The 23350-nt window shown below is 42.6% G+C and overlaps 1 protein-coding gene across 5 annotated transcripts in view; it reads right to left on the bottom strand.

Annotated features, from left to right (window-relative positions):
- Positions 1 to 22130, bottom strand: part of ATP8A2 (ATPase phospholipid transporting 8A2) — a 344031-nt gene extending 321901 nt beyond the window's left edge. The window contains exon 1 of one of the 5 annotated variants that reach the window (XM_074568973.1): positions 22012 to 22130. Coding sequence is in view for 1 of the 5 variants with exons in the window: in XM_074568941.1 (XP_074425042.1) it covers positions 21542 to 21620 (79 nt within the window). In the remaining 4 variants the exon portion in view is untranslated. Of the gene's footprint in view, positions 1 to 9275; positions 9358 to 21541; positions 21841 to 22011 lie in introns of those variants that run through there. The other 4 variants (XM_074568941.1, XM_074568962.1, XM_074568951.1 and 1 more) reach the window with 4 other exon arrangements.
- Positions 22131 to 23350: the final 1220 nt, after the last annotated feature.

Below are 23350 nucleotides of genomic sequence, written 5' to 3'. Positions count from 1 at the left end.
TTAGTGGGTACAACCAGCTATACTTTTAGAGTCACATTTAAATCTCACCTTTTTTACGTACCACTTTTGTCCCAATGGAAGTGAGGATTCTGATTGTACCCTAAACTGCCAAGTTCCAGCTGGAAAGAGACCTGGATTGTCTCATTTCTCACAGTTGATAACATATGCTGTAATATTACACCATCCTCTTCCTTATTTCAACTCCACTCATCTTTCTGCATGAGGTTTTCCCTTCAGCCACTACCTCAGGCTCTTTGCTATCTAAACAAAGCAGTCAAATCTGATAAGCAAAAGCTATAGTTGTGATAAACAAAGAGATGGTTTCCATAGTTTTATGTAATAGCTACAACTTCTCAAGGCAAGATAGCTTTTCTCTGATCTCCTTTGGTTCCAGAGAATAACGGCTCAGTTCATTCACCCAGATACCTAGTAAACACAGCCCAGGAGAAACCTGATGCTGTTGCAAGTTCTGCCCATAAGAAAGAAGAAATAGCCCAAAAGCATAAAATGCAGCCCCAACCTCCCTGACTTCGCATATGTAGAGAACAGCTTTTGCTCTCTCAGTACATATCCTTGAGCCAGCAAGTTTCATATTAAAAACCTCACAAAATGACTGCAGCTTGGAAAAGTTTTCCAGTTTCAAAAACTTAGTTCTCCAAGTTGCTGATGTCTCTGACCAGAAGAATGTGGAACAATTAATTCAACTCATGAATTTGACTTTGATCTTCAGGTTTATAGCCAAGGAGCACACCAAGTCCTTCAGAGATAACACTCTGGCCTGAAGCCCCCACAGCTTGTCTGAAAGAGCTGCTTGCTCAAGTAAGAAAGATTTTTCATTATTATTCCCAGTTAAACGGAAGCGCACCATAAAATTAAGCAAACTCTGAAGATAGCAACAAGAATAACCTTTTCCCGTACTACCAGGTTTGTGCTGCTTACTTATCACTCACTGTGTAAGCATGCATCGCTAGGGGTGGCTTATCATACAGCTCTAAACACTGTCCTATCTATGCATACTCAAGTGATATCTTTTAAAAAAAGATTTTCTAAGACACCTTGCATGCAAAGGAAAAGAGAACAAGTTTTCCCTAAAGCTACTTTTCTTCCTAAATTATGTTGGCACTACTTACTGCAATTGCCCTTGATGTTTACAAAGTGCTTTCCTTTCCAGAAACAATTATTCATCAAGGAACTGCTGTCAGAATTAAAACACAAACCATCAATTTTATCTTTAAGGAAAATCTGAAAGAGGGTTAACCTCACTTGCATACTAGTGACTGGAAAACCTCAGTGGTAGACGAGAACAGTTATTGCAGAGTGAACCTGTGTTCTTCACATACTCCAGAGCAGTCTTCCAGCCTCAAAATGCAGCAGATGTAGGATCACATCTATTCTCACCATAAACACGTCCACATCTGCAGTGTTGCCAACTTATGATGCGACAAAACACAGGAGCTAGTTGCACCTCCAAAGTTGCTTTTGTACTTGTACAGCAAAGCCACCCCTGCTCTGTGTACCAGAAATACAACTTTGTCAGTTGCAGCCATCTATAACCATGATTTCCATAAAGACATCCAGGACTACCAGAAGACAGTTCTTCAAATACTGATTTACAAACACTTGGGGCAGGGGGAGGGGAGAACTTGCAACAGGGACAAATCAGGTCTTAGATTTCACTATCAGAACAATCAACTTTTCAGTCACCTTCATCCCAATAGGATCTGCCCTCCAGTTAACATGAAAACTAATGCACAGAAACAGGAGCAGTGCCTATATACACCTATGATCTGAAGATAACAGTGAATAATTATAGTGAACCATTTTTGATTTTTGCAAACTAGTGTCATGACACCTAGCACATGCTCTACTACTAACTTGGGGCACCAAAACATAAGCTAAAAAAGGACTGCTATTAGTAAATAATCCTTGCAATATAGTTATCCATGCTTTTGTCTCAATATTATCAATGCCATTGCTTCCATGTTAAATACACTTTCTACCTTATAAAGCTAAAATATTGATGTAGATAAAGAAGATGAAGTACTAACAGAGAATGAGATAATATCAATAGGAAGAACATGCATTTTTTTCCCCATCCTTTTATTCATAATATCCTCTTGAGTAAACAGCAAAAGTCAAGCATTCACTATGGTAAGATAATTCTAGTTTGTTTAAAGTAGCCTGAAGGCACTACAGCTTCTTGCATTTATTTGCACTTATATTAACCCAGCATTAACAATGCTATAGAGTTGATTTAGTTCATTTTTTATTTCTAGAGGCAAGAATATTAGATTGCTGTAAAGGGAAAAGAAACATTTCTGTAAAGGGAAGACATTTAAAACCAGTCTTCTTGGAGCCACAGGATAAGGCAAGGAAATGCATTCCCCACACCCAGTGGCAGTAGCACTTGGCCTAAGCCTTAGACTGCTGCCTTCTAACAGGCCAGAAGAGAACTCATTTACCAGCTGAAACACTGTATAAAAGTGCCTTTTAAAACTAAAGGCTACACATGCACTAATCCAAAAGGAAACCACATCACTTACCAATTCTTGGCTAACAAAGCTCCATGGCCTAATTTATGGCCTTTGGCCAAAGTCTAACTGAGAAGTTAAGGATTCAAAGATGATGTGCTATAGTTATAAGCACAGAGACCAAGCATGGCCTTTTCCCTGCAGGTTCTTGAGTCAGATTTAATGCAGCCCTGAGACTCTTCTCATAAAAGTTCTAATGATTAGTGGATCCATAGGAACTCCCTTATGAGCAATCCTCATTACATATCAAAAACAATTGTTTTAAAAAAAAAAAGTCAAAGGAATCCACAGCAGGCAGGCTGTAAGGTGAGGATAGCTCTGTTCTGGCAACTGCAGCTAATCAGTCTGACCAAGTCTTGGGGAAAGCTGACTTCAGCTACCACAGTGCAGATCTAGAACAGCTCTAACAAAATCCAGATTTGCATTAAATGAAAATCCAGTACGTGTTTCTTCTGTCATCATTCAACTTCAGTTTCCCTCACCCACCCTAACTCAACTTGTTTGAAACATGTAAGCCCTATTAATTATTTACACAGGCCACCTCCTCTAGACATGCAGGGCATTAGCTGGTACACACATAACTTAAGCACTGACCAAGAGGCAGGGGAAGATGAAAGCACGCAAGATACACCACTAGCCATACTAACAGCACAATGTCCACTGTTCAGACTTGGTTAATGAACTAGGCTGCAGGTAATTCAGACCATTCATTGGATTTATCAGAGCCAGCTTAGACCAGCCACGTGCTCACTAGGCAGCGCTACACAGTGGCAGCGAGATACATCTCCAGAATTGTTCATAGTCTTAATGGGGCGAGGTGAGAGTCCTGTAGCTAAAAGCAACAGGCATGATCAGCAGAACTGCTAAACTTCCATGAGCCAACATCAAGCAGATTACAAAGACAACCCCACTGCTTTATTAAATTGCAAGAGCACTGGGAAAACAGCAATTAGTTCAGGAGCTCAGGTTTGTTCTCTTCTCTTGCCTGCATACGTTGTGTACGGGTTTTGTGGAAGAGCTCAGCAGAAAGAGAACACACATTAGAAAAGCACTGTTTCTTCAAACCATCTAATTTACTATGCAGACACATGGATTAATATCTTGTCCTGATCAGATACGGGCGATAACGTATTGGGGTGAATTTTAATAGCTAAGAACAAAACACAGCAGACTATGGCCCTAATGCCAACCACACCAAGCCTAAGCAGGTCCCTCTGCATTTTGTGACAGATCCTATTGTAAAGTATAAATCCAACACTGTCTTCATCTCACCACTGCCAACTGCTGTCACTAGAAAGGGCTCAACCAGCAGCAAGCCAGCCATGTCCCACTGAACCCTGTCTCCTTTCTAGTGCTACTGACAGCTGAGACAGAGCCACATCTTGAATGCTGACCTGAGCTACGGCATGGGGAGGAAATGGCTTGGCAAAGTGGAAACAGCTTTAAAAAAAAAAAAACACTGGGGCTCCCTCAGCACTCTTGAGGGCAACCCCCAACTCACCCCTGTGAAATTCCCCAGATGTCTCATCTTTTACCCTTATATTTGTCTGAAACAGTAACATAACATCCCAGCCCCCATCAGTCCATGCACTAGAGGATGTCAGCAGAACACCAATCTTGAGGAAAACATGTTCAAATAGCATGACAACATGGGCATACCCTGAGCATACCAATATGCCACACAAGACAGCTGACACTGCCTTTTCAAAGGGACAGATGATTACAAAGTAGGGAACTAAGATTTAAACAACCTCCATTGAATCCCATGGCTTCAAATCCCTATGTCCCTTCTTTTGCAAGGGGGAAGAAGAAAGACTACCAAGACTCATCCAGAAGCAACTAGGAAGACCTCTTTGATCAGCAAGAAATGACCGATCAGCATTAAACTGATCAGATTAAGCCATCAGCCCCAATCTTCCCTGCCAGCATTTCTTCAAACCACTTCTCTCAGCTTGGAAGCTGCATCATGTGTAACACAGAAGATGACAGGGAAGGATCACAGGGAAAGAAGAAGAGACTAGGACCTTCTAAAGTTCATTTTGGCTCAGCTATTGCAGAAGCAAGGCCTAATTTTACCTCATCCTGCCTCTGTTAAATGAAGGACCTGCTATTCAGTGCAGGTTTATGCAGCCAAGTGCTCATCTTAGATACACAGACAGGCCTTGAGATGGGCACGGAGCAGATCCTGCCTGCAGTGCTGAGGGACTACACTGCTCACATAATCCACCAAAAAGCCTCTGTAAGGCACTGATCCTACTGAAGAAGGTACTCCAGCATCATGCTATGAGTTCTAAGGACTAAGTGTTAGAACAGCAATCCAGCAGGACCTGGACAAGCTCGAGAAGTGGGCCTGTGTGAACCTCATGAGGTTCAACAAAGCCACATGCAGGGTCCTGCACCTGGGTTGGGGCAACCCCCAGTATCAATACAGGCTAGGTGATGAAGAGGTTGAGAGCAGCCCCGCCAAGAAGGACTTGGGGGTACTGGTGGATGAAAAGTTGGATATGAGCTAATAATGTGCACTCATAGCCCAGAAAGCCAATTAAATCCTGGGCTGCACCAAAACAAGCATGGTCAGCAGGTTGAGAGAGGCGATTCTGCCCATCTACTCTGCTCCAGCTCTGGAGCCTGCTGCACAGGAAAGACATGGACCTGTTGGAACAGGTCCAGTGGAGGGCCATGAAAATGATCAGAGGGTTGAAGCACCTCTCCTGTGAGGACAGGCTGAGAAAGTCAGGCGCTGTCCAGCCTGGAGAAAGGAAGGCTCCAGGGAGACCTTATAGCAGCCTTCCAGCACCTGAAAGGGGCCTACAGGAAAGGTGGGGAGGGACTCTTCATGAGGGAGTTCAGTGATAGGACAAGGGGTAACAGTTTTAAACTGAAAGAGGGGAGGATTTAGACTAGATGAGGAAGAATTTGGTTTTTTTTTTCCAATAAGGGTAGTGAAACACTAGAACAGGTTGCCTAAGGAGGTGGTAGATGCCCCATCCCTGGAAACAGAGCTCTGAACAACCTGCTCTAGTTGAAGATGTCCCTGCTTATTGCAGGGGAGGTTGGACTAGCTGACCTTTTAAGGTCTCTTCCAAGCCAAACTATTCTATGAACAGCACATTATTGATCCACTATACCTGTACTAGTGTGATACTTCTGCCTTCAATAGGGCTTAACACAGAACAAAGTAGATATGAAATAAATAATGGGCAAAAAAATAAGTTATAATCTATTCTCTTCACTGAGGCAGCATTTTTTAATTAAGAAACATACCAAGTTGTTGATGAAGTACTTAGGAAATCAGGTTGGAAACCTGTTCTACCATTATAGAACATAGCATGTACCAAGCCATACAGGCTTGTGTGGGTTATGTGGCTTACTGTATTCATTAAAGGTTCACTACAACCATTAGTGGGTCTGTTAATGGAACCATTCAAGGCAGAACTGGCAACTAATTCATTCTCACTAATTGCAATATACTTTCAGCTATCTTATGCAGCAGGCAAATGCCTTGCAGAAAACAGCATCTTTAACTGCCTAGTGTTATAACTAATAAAAATCAGGCTGTTCTATTGTCAAAAAATATTTAACCTCATACTCATTTTTCTAATATAATACCTACTAACTGTGTTGAAGTTTGACATAATGCAGGAACAAGATCAATGCTATCTTGTTAATCAGGCAGAATACTTTAGCCATCCACCTTCAGACCAAAGACCATTCAGCAATCCCAACATGGTGGGCTGAACACTCCAAATGCATGTAGAGTGCAGCACTGAATCCCATAGCTATGACTATAACACATGTGGACCATCACTGTGCTCCAGCAAGAGAAACAAGAAAGAGTGGACAACACAGAATTGACTATTAATAGCAGGAAGAAAGAGTAAACCTCAGTGTTTCAAAGCTCCAGGAGTAACAGATACATTGCAAAGTGACTTTTCTATCCTACATCACCATCACAACATGGACAGGGCATGCAGAGAGGTAGCACAATCCTCAGATTCGTTTTCTGGCACTAATAAACATTTTCTTCCTTTTAAGGTACCTTAGAACAAGAATATCTATGCTGACATGAGAACTAACAATCCTTCCCACCACCTGGCAGTTTCCAGAGCATTTGGAGGCTGGACTGAAGCCACCACCACCCCAAGAGAAGAGTTACAGTGAGGGGGTGGAGGGGTGGGAGTCTGCATTTCAGGTTTCTTACATTTGGACCTAGAAGAGTAGTTCCTATAATTGAACACCAGATGAAGAATCCAGTGCAGAACCTCTTGCGATGCTCATAAGTGATTTGTATCACCAAGGACTACCAAAACCAGCAACACAGCTAATAACGTTAAAGGCAGCTTAACAAAGACATACATCTTCACAAAGCTTAGGAGAGACTTATGAATTTAGTCTTTATAAAAGTCTTCAGCATAGGACAAGTTTATTTTTAGCTTAATGGATGTAAAAGATAGACTTCCAAAACGTTAAATTCAAAGGCAGTTCTATGTTTAACCAAGGACAAGAGAAAAGCTGCCATCACACGCCTCTGCCTGTCCCCTGCAGGAAAGAGCGCTACTGACAGATACAAGAGGCTTACAGGTTTTGCAGTATCAGCCAGTCTTATCTCTGCTCTACAGCCTCAGTCAGAAAATCAGATCAGGGATGAGGGGAAAGCTTATTGAGCTAGAACCTCATGTGGACCCTTCCTTTTCCCTCTGAAGCACATTATATGAAAAATCTAATTATCAGTTATTTTAACGCTGCAGTAGTAAGTATTATTATCCACCTGTTACTGTTATGTTGAAGTCCTGCACTGTAAGTATAGCTGGAGAAGTTTTTCTCCCAATGAAGTATTTGTGTTAGAGAAGTCCCAGCCTAGTAATTGTTCTTATGCTAGCTGTTCTTCCTGGAACAGCTGTCTTGTCTGCAGCATCTGACTAGATGAGTTTTAGGAGTATTCTTTTCTCTTTCCCTCCCCCTACGATTTTTTTTTTCCTTCCTCAAGAGATGATAGTCTCAGTGGCTTGATCTCTAAAGGATATTTTATGGCACTTCCACAGATTTTTCTGGGAATCCTTTAGATCAGACCCTGGAACTGGTGCAGGCTGGTGTCAGGAAATTTGATTTAGGCAGAGTTACGCTGACTGGACCAGCTGGGGCAATGACCGTACAGATCTTGTGCTAGGGCTCATGCAAGGCTTGTCATTGCCAAAACATTAAGTGTTTGTTTTCTATCAGATCAGGATTTAGCTTGACCTATTCCATCATTGCTGAGGATTAAATACATTTGTACTGTATCCACCTGTTACTCTGAGACATTCCAGTACCTGTTTGCAATAGGCAGTTTTATTGGAACTGCTACCAGGATGAGCATAGACAAGAATCACAGACCTTTTCAATATTTAATTATCTAGTATTGCACAGGCTGCTGTGGATTTAGAGGAAATCATGCTTATGACTCATATGCTAGTACTGGAGGAGTTTTTCCCTCCTAATAAAGTAACCCTAGGGAGGGGAGGAAAAAAGCCCAAACCAACCACCCACTGCAGAAAGCTGAACATCACCACCTAGCTGACTCGGTTTCCAATGACAGAAGATCCATCCAGGTACAGCGAGCACTGCTGTTTCATTCCCAAGAAAGTCTTATCAGCTAGGCATCAGTCAGTCTTCTCTATCCTTCTGTTTAGTGCAGGGAACGGTTTAAGATGCAGAGTCCAGAAGTGGTTCTAAACTCCTCAGGTCAGAGTTTCAGACAGTGCTGAGCTGTATCCACCCCTGGATTAGCTACAGGTTGCTCTAGTCTCATTCCTTCATGAAGAAGGAGGCACCTTTTGAAAGCAAAATAGTCATTCCTACCCCCAGTATAAGTATCACCTGTTTCTGGTGGTTGGTTTTGTTTGGTTTTTTTTTAAAAAAAAAGAGATAGAAGCAAGCAGCCAGTTCTCTCAAATAACTGCCAGGGACAAAGTTGATACAGCATTTTTTTCTGAAAGCCTAAAAGCTTTCTTTCTCTTCCCTGCATAGACTATTACAGAAGATATTTGTTCCTGTATGAGCAGAAGTTCCCCACTGGAAAACATTACTTTGCTGTACCACATTTAGAGGTCTTCAGAAATATTACTACTACATTATTTCCACACAGCTGTTCTACTTTGCTGTGAATAGTAGAGCTACTCAATGGAGAGAAATCCCTTCCATTCAGTTACTGTCTTAATATTAATCTCAATGTTAAAACAACAGCTCCTCACCCCTAATTAGCCTTACATTCTAATAAATTTGAAGGAGTCTCTCACATTAAGCATACCTTTCATCTTTAACATAACTCCCGCTAAGCAGCTGTAGAGAACCACCATTATAGTGCTCATGCCACACAGCTTAAGTGCATATGACAACAGGAACATAGAATTACCCACAGAAAAGAGTTATTCTGATATAGATTTATAACTGTTCTCCAGGCTTAAGTTTTAGCTATACTTTCACCAAACAGTATCTAATCACAGATAAAAGAGCAAAACCATTACAGGAAAAGCAGACATAGGCTTTGCTTACTACAAGACCCTTTTTGTACCCTTTCTGAGTAAACCTTCCTATCAGGAAAAAAGGCTTTCAGCTTTTCCACATAGGAAAGTGAAGAAAAGATAAGGACAGTCAATATCTATCTCAGAGCACTAGAAATGAATACATTAAAAACATTTTTTTTTTTTTTTTTTTTTTTTTAAGAAGTGCAACCTTCCCTCCCCTCAAACTCTAAAATAAACTTACCTGACAAATCCAAAGCTAAAAGAAAGGACAAGCCTCCTCTCTGCTACAGCTTATCCTACCAAAACCTCTACAGACATAACCACCCACTTCCTTTCTTCTCTTTTAAAGTCTTCTTACCTGTGTTCATTAAGGGGCTGGGGCTCATTAGTGTAAACAGAGCTGTAATCATTTGCATCAGGTTGAACTTGTATCTAGTTAAGCCTACTTTTTGGCAAGTAGTTAAAGCACAACATATTCAGCTTGAATAGTCATGATATTGCCCCACCTGAATGAGAGTTTTCAGACAACTAACTTTTACTGTTCCTTTGATTTTTTAAGTGTTGTTATTATTGCAGCTGTTGTTTACAGGTTATTCTTTAATTTATTTGTAATAGTATACATGTTAAAACCTGTATAAGCAACCAGAAAAGGTTATTGTACTTTTTTATGGTATTTTACAGCTTAGTTCTTGACCTCTTAATTAACTACTTATTATTTGAGGCTGCTTTCACAGTTCCTCTTAGTGTAAACTGATTTTACTTTTTACAGATGTAAATAATAAGAAAGCTCCTTGAGTATCTCTTCCTGTGTTTTGGTGTGTAAGACAATTCTAAAGCATCTATTTCTGCTTTGACCTTAGTTTTAGCTACTTGCTTTTCTTCTGTTAATCTATTTCTATTTTTGGCTGTAGCCTCAGTCATAGCATAGTCTTCTAGTTGAAGCACTGCCAATCTTATTAATGTAGGGCTTCCCTTCCCCCTTCTTCATGTTGTTAATCACTCTTCTCAAATTTTAGTCTATAAAAACCGATGTATCACTTTTCTTATTAGAATTGTTTATGCAGGAGTAGAATCATTGTTAATAAGGTATTTAAACAATAAGAAATAATGCCAAAAAAACTACAAATATAAAGTGCCCTTATAAAAATAAACCTTTACAAGAAATAGAGGATTAAATAAAAGGTCATGCTCTGTTTGTCTTTTCCAGAATATGCACAAGGACTTGGTTTCATGAGGGCTGACACCACCAAAGCCAGATGGCAACGATGAAAAAAAAGTAACCCTAATGGCTGCAAACTCATCTGACTGAAGAAACCTTTTTGTATACCATCTTCTATTTCCCAGCACCATACAAATACTGTGTAGCTGCCTGTAATCTTCATATTGACCCTATGAAGTAGATAGATAACTAAAATTATTCCCTTGCTCGGGAGACACCAATGACAAAATACTTGGAACTGAAGTGAAACAGCTTTGGCTCCCTGTGAAGACAGAAGCCACCACATCACTGTTGTCCTTCTCCACCTCAGTAAATTTTGTGGCTTCTGCTTAGAGTTCTAGTATTTTATTAGTGAATGCTAGTTCATGTACTCATTCTGATGAAAATAAAAAAATATGGTTGTTTACAGTTGCTGAGTCACAAATTAATGATATTGTACATTGCCATAGTACCAGCTGCCCTGTCTAGACATGAACTGGGCCACAAAAATATAAATCCTATATCATCTAATTGGTGGGCAAAACTGATGTCCTGATTTGATTTGTAGCCTGCAACAGAATGAGGCAGAAATTGAGCAAGATGTCTGTGTGTAAAGTGATGGGTGTCCTAAAAGGGACTTCAAATGAAAAAAAAAAAATGTTCCGGTAGGAAGAAGGTATAAGGTTAACTCTTGCCTCTTGTCGTCAGGGATCTCTCTACATAGGAGATGGCACTGATAGCCTAATAAAAGTTTCGTGTCTTTTTAAGCAACAGCCACCATAGCAGGAACGGCCAGTGCACAGAGCTTGGGAACCTGCCTGTCTAATGAACCAAAAAGTACCGAAAGGAGTACTAAATTATTTAAATGCCATCCTGTTTAGCACTAACACAAAATTGCACTGTCTCAACAAAATCATATCAGACCTATTATTGCAGCTACTTTATTCCCATTTTTCTCTCTTTGGGGTTTTGGCAAAAAGTCCTCAAAGAAAATGGTTTAGGTAATGGGCAAGCAGGCCAAGACTTCAACAAAACCATCCAGTGTGGAGGAGTGCAGAATCTTCTTCTTCTTTGCAGCCCTGCATGAACAGTCTTTCTTGATGGTGAAAGTTTAGGATTGTTGAGGTCTTCCCTGCACTTCAGGCTTGGAACCCTTACTGCTTTCTCCCATGCCATGCCAGACGCAGTCCTTTGCGTCTAACTTGAATTCCTACCGGAACTAATGTGGGTAAGCACACTTAAGGGAGATGGCATGGAGTCAGTGAGGGAAATGGATAGCTATTTAAATAGCAGGTGTGTCTACTGTGAGAAAAAATAGACTTCCTTGTCAGCTGCCTGCAATGGAGATCCTGCAACTAAAGAGACTTTCTTGGATCTACTATAGGATCTGCAATTTTGTAGATCTCCTACGAGATACTCAGTCACAAGAGAGGGAATGGTACTGGGGAGATGCTGTGTGTGCAGGATGCTGTGTACGTAATTCCAGCTAACAGAGACCTGTGATAGAAGGGCCCCCTGGCATGCACTTGGGGAAAACATCATCTGTGTTATTGGGCAATTTCAGGTTGACGGCACACATTGCAACTCACAGTAGGAAGCTCTTGATAACCTGGCATTAGGAAGGTTGGGAGACACGTGCCATCCTACCTCCTGAGTAGGTAATGTATAAAACTCTCCTGTGGATCAATCACCAGCTGTATCCAAAGGCTGTCCGTATTCCAGAGCAAAAACAATACACTGACTGGAATTCAGGATATCAGAAAATATAGTGCAGGTAGCAGGACGCTCTCACAGTTTATATCTCTTTCTGCACACAGTCACACTAAAAAAATCAAACGGCAGAGGTTCTCTACTTGTGTATGGTTTGTAGGGACATACACATTTCCTTTTACCAGCTCAGACTCCCTCGGACAGTCATGGTCGTGCTGCTTGTAGTAACTTCATGTTGTCCCCTTTTGGTTTGCAGAGAAACTGATGTATATTGTTCCTGTTGGCAGGACATTTAGGGATACTGGCTCCCTCCTTCCCCCTCTGCCACCGTGCTCTTCCATTCTTGTACAGTTCTCATGTTACTACCTTTATGCACTTTTTGCTATTTTCCAAAACAATTATTTGTCAGTTCTGAGTAAGAAATTAATCTGAAACACAAATGACAACCGACGTCACACACAGATCATCCCAATCCTAGCATGGTAAAAAGTACTGGAATATACTGCATTTGATGGTTGTTATTGTTCAATCAAAATCAGTTATTAAGTGTGGGTACTATTTTACAACCTGCCCCTGGAAAGATTAGTGTATACAGTCTATTTTCTACCCGTGAAGTTCCTGGTTCTACTTGGTGTTTAAAAACACAGACCTAGAAGCAAAAGCCTGTTTAAAAATTCCAGGTGATTATTTTGTAGTCCTTTACCTATATCAATCAAATTCAGTCATGAGATCAAGCTAGTTTTCTTTCTTACCACTCCTTCTGGAAAGCTATTCTGAACAGTTGTCTGATATTTAGAAACATGCTTCTGTCTTTCAGACTAAATATCTGTGAAAGTCTGTTCTTGCACCAGCACTATCCTCTAGTTGAAATAATTTTTCTCTCTCTTGACTATATGTGCAGAAACTTAACTGTTTAGATGATAGCTAGGCTGACAGAAGCTTGTGTTTGGTAGCTAGTAAGTAAAATACCGAAATACTGTGAAGTTCAAAATAAATATAGAAGTATTGGCCACTGTGAAATTACATATTCTGTCCTGAAGAGCTTCATCACAATCAAAACATTAACTATAGTGGTCCTTTCAGTAATATGGATCTATATGGTATGTTATGAGATTACATTGTCCCCACTCCAGAAAACGTATTTTTAATTCTTCTATTATAGGGGCTTTACACTATATATAAAGACCTGAAATGATGTCCAACTCCAATTTCTTAAGATGGAACATATCTAAAATAACTCTAAAATAAAGGGTTCCTTAGCACATTTGCATGTTAATAAATTTACCAATAATTGCAATGTTTGGGGCAGGGGGCAGGGAGGGAGAAGGACAGCACTCTCCTCCTGTCTGTCTAGTAAGCTCTTGTGAAAGCTCTTTTTCCCCCCTAGGATGAGGCAGACAAATGGTGTAAGGATGGCTTCCAGGCACAGACCTGTATTAGTGAAACTCTGGGAACAAGATTTGACTGTTAATCTGTAAAGCAGGACCGGTCCTCTCCCCACTCTGCGGAGCGCCCGCATACCTTAATTCCCCTGTCTTTGTGTCCCTTTCTTCAAAACAAGGTACCAGGATTGAGGTCAATGTATTTCAGTTCAGTAGCCATGGGACCACTGAAGCACGAACTACATTGAGCCTTCCCAGTGATGCAGAAATCTTGAGTAAATGACAGCTGGCTTTCAGTTTAAAGCTTCCACGCCAAGTCCTGATTCCCATCTGTGTAACCGATATGACAAATGCAGATGTAGACTCTGCATCTGTTTCAGAGTAATGATGGCTGCTGTTGACTTTGCATATATTTTTTCAGCATCTTTTGTCTCCCATTTACAAATAAACTGCATCTATTAAGGTGACATTTGCTTAGAGTATTTAAAGGCACTCAAAGCCTGGGGTATTTGTTTCATATATCCTTTTTATAAGCATTGAGTTGAACGTTCCTAGATCTCACCGGCACAGAATGTTAGCCTGCCGTCACCGTGCTTCCTATGAATAGGCAGAACAGTGCTGGGTCAGCAGGAGATAACACCTGAGCCCTCCTGCTATTCAAAGTAGCAAGTGAGTCAGGGTGGTGTTATTGTAAGGAGATAAACACTTTTGCTTTCACTCTTTATGACTACCTACCCGTTTAATTAAATCAAATAAATGGGTTTGGTCATCTGCATTTGAGAGATTAGGAATGAAAAACCAAGACCTTCCAGCCAGTATTAAACAAGATGTAAAGCTGCCTTCTCTCCCTCATAGAATCTATACACTAATTTCGGTTGTGTTAATCCTGATTTGCAACACCTAAAAAAAAGGTAGGTTCACCAGACCAAACCCTTGGCTTAAACAAACTGACATACTTCGTTGGATCTATTATGAATTACAAGTCTGACCCAATCATGGTTCTTCCATTTTAGTATGTGGAAGACAAGTTCTCATTTATTTGCACTTTGCGCTGATGCCCCAATGCAACAATTTCCAAGTTGTTAATTAGAACTAAAACCAACAAATATATACTATGTGAGGCTGGAAAGCAGTGGAAATGTATTAAAAAATCTACACTATGTCTTGTGAATCTTCATCACAACATGAAGGTATTGAGACTAATTTACTGGCACTTTATGTTCTTTCTGATTTAAATTGGTTTTAGTGCTTACTGCAAGAACAACTGCATTGTTAAGAAACACCTCTAGCTGTCTGAAAAATGTCTGCTGAATGACATATATATGTACATTATATCTATATGGATTATGTCACTTTTCTGAGTGCAAATAGGTGATTTGATTGGGTCACTCATTAAAATCTGTATCATGTCAGCGTTGCCTTATCATACCTTGGCTTGAAATACAAAACTTAGCACCTCCTGTTTCAGGTGTGCTTGCTACATTGTAGGTTCCAGTATTCAAATTAAAAATGTCCAGAATCAAGAACTATTATCATGGTCTCGACCAGTGGTCTGAGAGCCAGGAGCTTCCAAACAGGCACCCACTTCCACCTACCCACTGCTTAGGCTGGAAAGAAACTGCCCAGGAAGTTTTCTACTAAACAGTATTCCTTATGAAAAGGCGGCAATAATGCTAAAAAAAAATCTGAAATCTTTCCAAACAAGTACTGGAATAACTATTTGAGTAAGAAGTTTTCAATACTGATACTTCATTTTTTTATTTTGCATTTTAAAAAAAAAATGAAAACCCCTTTATATGATTTATTTTTTTTCCCTCCATCTTCCACTATGTTAACAGTCTTTCACAAGTTATGCTTTGAGTGTACCAGCTGAGATTCGGTTATCTAAAGGTCTCAGATGCCATGCATATACCTGCAACTGCTCCAAAAGACTCAGCTAGAAAAGATGGGAGACTGAAAGGAAACATTTATGTTGATGAAAAAGCCAAGACAAACTTAATTAATGGCTGTCCCAAAAGCAGAAAGCGTTGCTGGAGAGATGTTCAACTGCCTTTTCAAAGTCTAATATATTGTTCTGCTCTACCAGCTATCCATACAAGAGAGATTTTGTGATTAACTATCCCTTCAAAGAACCTGTCGGCAATCAGGCTCTACAGATACTGCCTATAACAGATATTCTGATATTTGTACTACTACAAACTAATTAAAATGTGCCACAGTGCAACATGGTGCAGGAAAACCAATATGAAACAGTAATCTATTGTAGTAATAAAGCTTACATAGGTGCTTAGAATATTACTTCACAAGTAACAAATCAGTCCTCTCGGATTCAAAGATTATTTAGAGAATATACCTGACAGCTCAGAGAAGAACGGTCAAAGGGAAATGAAACAGCTAAGAGTACCACCATGTTGCAGGTCTACGGAGTATCACTTGACAGCCTTCCAGAAGAGCAGAAATAGATGACCTGCTTGTTTATAGGCCCCTCAGCAAGTCTTTACTACAATAAAAATGCCAGGTGAATTGGTAACTAATTGGAGAGTGATCAGATTGAGATGCTGCCATCAGTTTTCAGATGATCATCCAAGCACCGTCTAGAGTCAATGGGAGCTGTCAGCTTGGAACTTCTTGGAGAGGGAAGAGGTAATTATCAAAAAAAAAAAAAAAAAAGGAATGCTTTAAATCAGCATCATTTCTGAAGCCATAGATTTCCATGTAAAAACTCCCTATGGAGATGTCAGAGTTCAAGGCTGTACTCAAACCTCGTGGCAATGAAAATGCAATACTGAACGACTATTGTCTCCGTACCCAGTAAGTGCAGTTTCATTGTCTTGGAGATATTCTAGGACCCTTAACAGACAAGCAGGTTTCCTTGCAATCATTTTACTGAGAGATGTTTTAATCCTGCATGGAATTACAACATAATTACTGCCAAATCACACTAGCAGGGCAGTACTTTTACACCTACCCAGAAAATAAGAATGATACTGACTCACCCAGCACAGGGAAGAACATTAAAAGCAGATACTGCTAGGGAACTAAAATCTGAAACAAAAGTCAGAGAGAAAGTGGAGCAGAGAAGGAATAAAATAGTTTCTATAAACAGACAGTACATGAGTCTGTTTTCAATGGAGTTATGAATATAGTCGAATAACATAAGAGAGTTCGTATACTGGCTATGCCAGTGTGGTGGAAATTTTTTTTTCTATTAAATACATTTCATTTAATTTAATCTTAAAAACTGAAGGTTACTTAAATCTCTTCAACTAACTCCTCAATAACTGTGTTCCCGATCATCTGAGTGGTTTGATCTTTAACGGACTTATTCACAATCTCACCTCCCCCGTCACAGTAAGGCAAAAAAAGTGTGTCTTCTGCCACACTACTTACGACCTTGTTTATTTAAGAAGTTATTCCACAGTAACTGTGTATACAGAACCTTTTTCTAATTCAGTGTCGTAAGCAGATGTATTTTAAATTCCCTCCTATCCTAATGCAAACTAAGTCTCACAAGAGTTGAAGCCAGACAAGCTTTAAGTCAGTTACCCAAGACAGAAGTAGTTCAGGTTGGCCTCCAGTTAGCCCCGTCACTGTCACCACCTCATTTTACAGCTGAGCGAGATCTCACGCTGCTTGAGAAGACTCCGCTTTGTGCTACTATAAAAACATAGTAACGTAAAACATGGGGTTTATTGTGATGAGGTCTTGCTGAAAAGGCATAATTGTCACTGGTGTTTATGGAAATAGGATCAGGCCTTTGATGTGATTGAACAAGCTGCACATTATACCATGCTATGTGCCAGTTAAACATGGATGAAAAGAAACAGGAGCTCCCTAACACTCACACGTAATTACCACCACACAATTTGAGTGTGTGCATAAACACACATGTACTTTAGCCTTCACTTGGAAAAATTTCTCATCATAGGGTAGAATTCTATGTGCCAACACTACAGTTGCAATTGTCTTACTAGACGTTTCTTTATAATGTTAATAGGCATTAAATGCATTTGCTGAGGAAGTACACCCCTCTGCTTAGTGCTCACTGTCACTACACCTGCCAGGTACATTTCTCACAGCAGAATAGGGCTTTTGCTCTTAGTTAAACATTTAAATGTTCATATTTTAGGAATCTGATAGCTCAGCACTGTGCTTACTCATTTTATCGGGTTTGTTTGCTCAAAAATGCATGCAGGACAACTGCTGATCTGCCTGCAAAAGATGATGTAGATATCCTGTGAGTACAGGTGATTTGAGTGAGCTTCACGGTGAAAGCTTTGGCCTTCAGTGTGCTTCTCACACTCTCTGAACCTGACCTTCACAATACCAAAACACGCCTCCTTTGAAGCAGCAACAGTGATATGTAAATACTGAAAAGCTGACTAAGTATTTCACCTATAGCTACTGTGCATTTTACATATATCTATAGGAATTATGTCTAACCTGCAAATGACTACAGGTGAAAGCTTTGAGCAGAAAACAAGTGCCTATGTGCAATTATAACTGTTCCACATGACACTTCCCAACAGTTGCAGTCATGGTAATGTACTACCACAGTACAAAAATAGGATCTAGCCCAAAGAGGTTCTCACATAGATGTTCCGATGACAAAAGAAAGAGATGGATCCTTTGCAATCAGAAGGGAGTAGGAATATAGGAGACAGTCACTGTTCTTAAGACCAAACACACAGCAAAAAATAAAAGCAAATATTTCAGGAAATGTAGGTGGAAAAGATATAAGAGGAGTATAGTTTCATACCATGAAATGATGTTTATATTCCTGCTCCTCATGTCCTGGGAGAAGATTCTGTCACTACCTTTAGACTAAAAATATTTCTTCTTGATGAGCAGTTGAAAAAGACCACAGTAAATGACATCAAGACCATTTGTACCTTGGAATTTGAAATTTTTTGCCCTAAAAATAAAAATGCTGTTGTGTAATCATCCAATGTCTTATTGACAGTTGCTTATTTTTAGTGACTTTAAGGAGACAGGAAGGAGAAGAACAGGTTAGTCTTTGATGTCTGTGGTTCCAACAGTAAAGAGCTGGAGACTTCTTTGAGAATAATTTAAATCTAATCAATTTAGTTCAGCTGGTACAACATTACAGCAATAAAAAGATTTAGTTGTACAAAGCAGAAAAAAAAATCGATTAATGAGCAAATGCATAAAAAAGAAGAGGACTGATCATTTGAGTGGCAGCAGGTGACTCGTCATCTCTAAATTCTCCTTTTCACATCATCTGCTGCTCTGTGAAGTCCTTTGTACCGGTGCTAAGCGGGTTTAAAATTCTACCAAATATACCAATTACATCTTATACCGTACTAGCACATGTGGAAGCCACACTAAAAAATGCAAGAGAGTAGAAAATCACAATTGGATCTGATGTGAAAAGACATCATTAGACCACCAGAGGTACTGTTCTTCTTGACTGAAGAAAAACGTCTATAAGCTACAGAAATACTTTACACAGTATCAAAAGAAATCCTCGTGACCCAAACTAAAAGCTAGTACTTTAAGATTACCATAACTCCCTCAAAAGTTAAGAGGACTAGCAAATAAACTACAGGTATTCAAAGCAGGAAACATCTTATCTTCTAAAAAGGAAAAAAGGTAAAATATTCTGATACATATTTGCCAAGGAAACTGTAGTGGATGAAGACAGGGTTACCTGACCCTAACTAAGGATGACAAAAGGGTGACTGTTCCCCCCTCCATGCCATGCAGTTCAGAAAAGTCCAGATTTCGCAATGCCACCACACAACCACATTTGAACTGCTTTTCAGCGGACAGTGGCTCTGTCTCCAAACATATGATTTTACAGTTGGGTTCACCCAGCCCAGAGCCCCTCGTAAGAACCTGTTCAGTCCACACAGACAGCAGGTCTGCACACCAAGCCATAGCATGCAGTGAAAAACAGAGCACTCCTGCCTTTCTGCATCCGTTCCCTGCTGCCAGTTGAGATCATACAGGCTGCTAGTGAGCCACACCAGCAGTGATCCCAGTGACCATGTAACCATCTGATGGCTAACGTTGATGCAAGCCAGACAATAGGAATATGCAGGAAGGGGGAAGGCAAGACCTTCTTTCTGGGTGGCAGAGAGGTTGGCTGTGGTTGTCCTAAGCCACCAGAGTTGGCTCTGGTGTCCTAAGCCAACTACAATCATATTCTTTAATAAGCGTATGTAATAAGGTACACAAACCTGTATTATGTAAATTTTATAGGCATTATATATACCCATACTAGATATCACTCTGTTATCCTAATAGCAAAATATTTTAAATAGGAAATATATTGTTCAACAACTGAGAAGCAGTGACAGTAACGCCAACCAGAAAGCCCCACCCTTCTTCAAAGTATCATCATGTAAAAGTCTAACGCTGTGTATAGGTAAATCCCAGCTGGAAGATCTGGGTGCCGCTGGCACCCAGAGCACACTGAGGTGTAACTTAACCACCTAGATCCACAAGTATGATTTATAAAAAGCTGATGCATAAAATCCTGATGTATTCCATGTTCAAACTAAACACTCTCCAAGTGCCAAGTATTCAGCATCTGGATCTCTTTTGAAGGGGTGGTTATGGGTAAGGGCACCTATGTTTGTATTCCAAGCATTAGGTTGCAAACAGATCTGCCAAACTACAGCTCTGGGAAGGGAGCCTCCCTGCCACGGGATTTCAGATCGGACACAACCCCAAGCACTAGAGAGTGGAATCTGCTTAACTGCAACTCTTTCATCTGAATGGCTTACGCTGAAGATAAGTAAAGCTGGTAATGTGCTAAATCCTAGTCTGAAACCTTACCATTTCCTATGAGCTAGCATTACACACCTCTCTGCTTAGCATCCTGCTTACTTCAGCAGCCATGCAGCTGAGGTTCTGTCCTTATTAGCAAGCAGTGAGGCCAAAAAGGGCAATATTAGTAGAGTGATCATGTTGTTCAGAGGAGCCAAAGGGAAGGTGGCTTCTCCTTCAAGCTCGGTCTAGTCTGGTTCCATGGGCTGAACAGCCATGAGTAGCTGGAAGACATCTCCTAGTTCAGCATCATCCAAAAGCAATCCAGCAAATGCTCTCCAAGGTGCTCTGAGATTTAACCCGAAGTATAACTAATCAGGAAATGTGCTTTAAAAGCACATTCCTTACTCACATAAAAAGTGCTGAAGGAGCATTATACTGCACCCTTACCCACCGCAGAAATTGTATTAGGAGCCTAAATATTTTGCACAAGAATGGGTGTCTCAGCCTTTTACTGGACCCATCTGTAAGTCACAGACAATGTCACTGAGGATTCAGCTATCCCCAAATAAAACAGTCAAAAGTGAATTCTGAATGCACCTCGGTCCTACAGAAATCAGCAGAAGTCCTTCAGGATCAGAATTACACCTTCAAAGTACTCCATTTTTGCCTGTTTTCTTATGAACGAGTTGGAAAGCATTTTCTTAAATTAACCTCTTGAGAAAGCTTATCATTTACCCCTCTGCAAGCTCACTGCAGTGCTGGTGCTCTCTCCATGCCTGACCACAGGACAGAGTCCTCTGATCAGCCTGCTGGGGTGCAGGGCACCCCTGCCTCCCCTCCGCCGGCAGTATTACCCTATGACCAGATGAGCACCAAGGGATTTTCCGGTCAAAAACTACCAGAGCCAAGAGAAAGAAGGGGGACAACCCCTTGCCCCCTCAGCAAGAAGAAGGCAGTTGAAGGTTGTCCACCAGGGGCCTGTCGGCGGGGTGCCCCGGGGTGTGCGGGGGCTGGGGGGGTATCCCACCCGGCCCTGTGGGGTGGGTGCCCCGTGAGCTGCAAGGGCCCAGCGGGCAGCACTGACAGGGGCGGCTGGGGCGCGGGGTGCGGGGCCGGCGCCGGGGTGTGGAGGCGGGAGCCGGCTGCCCGCTGTCCACGGGGCACGGGGGCCGGGCGGGCGGCGCTGCCCAGCCCCACCGCGGCCCGGCTAGCGCTGGGGCCCGCGCCACCTCCTTCCCCCTCAGAGACCCCGAGGGCGAGGGCGGCACTGCCGGCTTCTCGCTGCCAAACACACCGGGGAGGGAGGCGGTGGCGGCGGAGGCGGCGGAGGGGGCGCGGGGGGCGCGGCGGGGCCGGGCGGCCGGGCCGTGGAGGCGCCGTCTCCTTTCCCTTCGCCCTCCTTCCTCCGCCGCGGCGCCTCCTCCCCCCGCCGCTCCCTCCCGCCTGGCCTGGCCTCGCCTCGCCTCGCCCTTTCCTCACCGGCCGAGGAGTGGATCTTGGAGGATTTCCGCTGCAGGGACATCCTCAGCGCCGTGTCCAGGCCGGCCCTGTTCGGCATGCTGCGGCCGGCAGAGCCCGCGGCCGGCTAGGGCGGCGGCGGCGGCGGCGGGCTGGCCATGGCCCCCCCCTCACGCAGACGCCGCGCTGCGGCGGCGGCCGCTGGCACCGCCGCGGCCTGGGCTGCGGGGGCGGGCGAGGCGCTAAGCCCTCGCCGGTGCCCTCCCGAGGAGGGGGCTCGGCGCCCCGGCGGGCGCTGCGTCCGCGGCCACCCTTCCCTCAGGGCCGGGACCAAAGGCAACTCCCTGCGGGAGCGACGGCTGCCTCCCCTTCCCCGCCCGGCGCGGCGGAGGGACGGCCCCGCCGCTCGCCGCCGTCGGCCCCGCCGAGCCCACGCCCCGGGGGACTGGGGCCTGAGGGGCCGGTGCGGCCCGACCGCCCCGGGAGCCTACCGGCCTCCTCCGCTACCGCCAACGGGGACGAGACGGGGGACAGAGCCGGGTCCTGACCGCCTCCTCACCGCCGCTGAGGGAAAGAAGGGCTTCCCGGGGCAGAAGGGACGTTGTTGTCCCCTTGGACCTGCTCTGGTACCCCACTGCAGCCATCTGTACCAGAGCAGAGCGCTGCTCCTCTGGCAACAGCCCCTTGCAACCCCATCTACCCAGCATGAGTCATTACATGGGATACGATGAACTGAGGGCCTGGGGTGTTTTTTTGAGGTGTCTGTATGGAACTAGTATGTCACTGACATTTTGGGCACATAAAGCATCCCAACGAAGCCCCCGCTGGGAAGAAATTCTTTACTGTGAGGGTGGTGAGGCACTGGAACAGGTTGCCCAGAGAAGCTGTGGATGCCCCATCCCTGGAAGTGTTCAAGGCCAGGCTGGATGGGGCTTTGAGCAGCCTGGTCTAGTGGGAGGTGTCCCTGCCCATGGCAGGGGTGTGGGAACTAGTTGATCTTTAGGGTCCCTTCCAACCTAAACCATTCTATGACTGTGGCCTGCTGCCAGCCTCCTCACAAAAGGTCTCGTTCCTTCTCAACTTGAAATATCTGGTAAATCAAGGATAAAAAAAGAAATAGAGGAAAGATTAATCAATATGCCACTTAACTCTTGCAGCACATCACCTTTCTGTGCAAAACACTTGTAACCATGAGAATTTACCTGCCAAGGATGGGCAAAGCAGGAATTAAATTGAAGGGCAAAAAAATAAAAAGAACCCTCTTGATCTTTACAGATGCTGGTCTCAATCAGGCATAGCTAGCAGTGGTTGCCATATCTTAAAGTGGTTGCCTTCTCTACTAGGTGAACCTCAAGGTAGGATGGTTTAAATGAGGCAGAAGCTCCCCCAGGATGAGGATGCATTGAGTTTCGGAAAGACCTACTGCAGAAGAAATGGTTCCCAGTACCTTCAAGGTCTGTGAAAAATGGCCCTAAATCTGTATGTAAAGCACTCTGCCATACAGAGTTGTCTGGCATACAAGATGTGGAAGTTGGGTGTTATTTCAAAGATTCTAAATGGTGCTAAACCACTGAAGCTGGCTGTACTTCAGTGTCCTCACATGTAGTATGGACGCTGATACTTTCCAGCTACAACGTCACAAAAAGTTGCAAATAGAAACTTTGTTGACAAATCATTTTGGGCTTCGGAAATATAGAATAGTATAGAACTGTGGCATTTTACACTAACTTCGCTGAGTGCCTCATAGTCCACCTGGAGACGTTCGCTTTGGGACAGCACTGCTGCAGACGCATATTTCTTGGCCTGTGAGAAGCTTTTACTCTCAGGAAT

This window comes from Larus michahellis, chromosome 1 (genome assembly GCF_964199755.1).
Source record: "Larus michahellis chromosome 1, bLarMic1.1, whole genome shotgun sequence".
In the NCBI taxonomy this organism is placed as follows: Eukaryota; Metazoa; Chordata; class Aves; order Charadriiformes; family Laridae; genus Larus; species Larus michahellis.
This window is presented reverse-complemented; position numbering and strand designations above follow the sequence as displayed.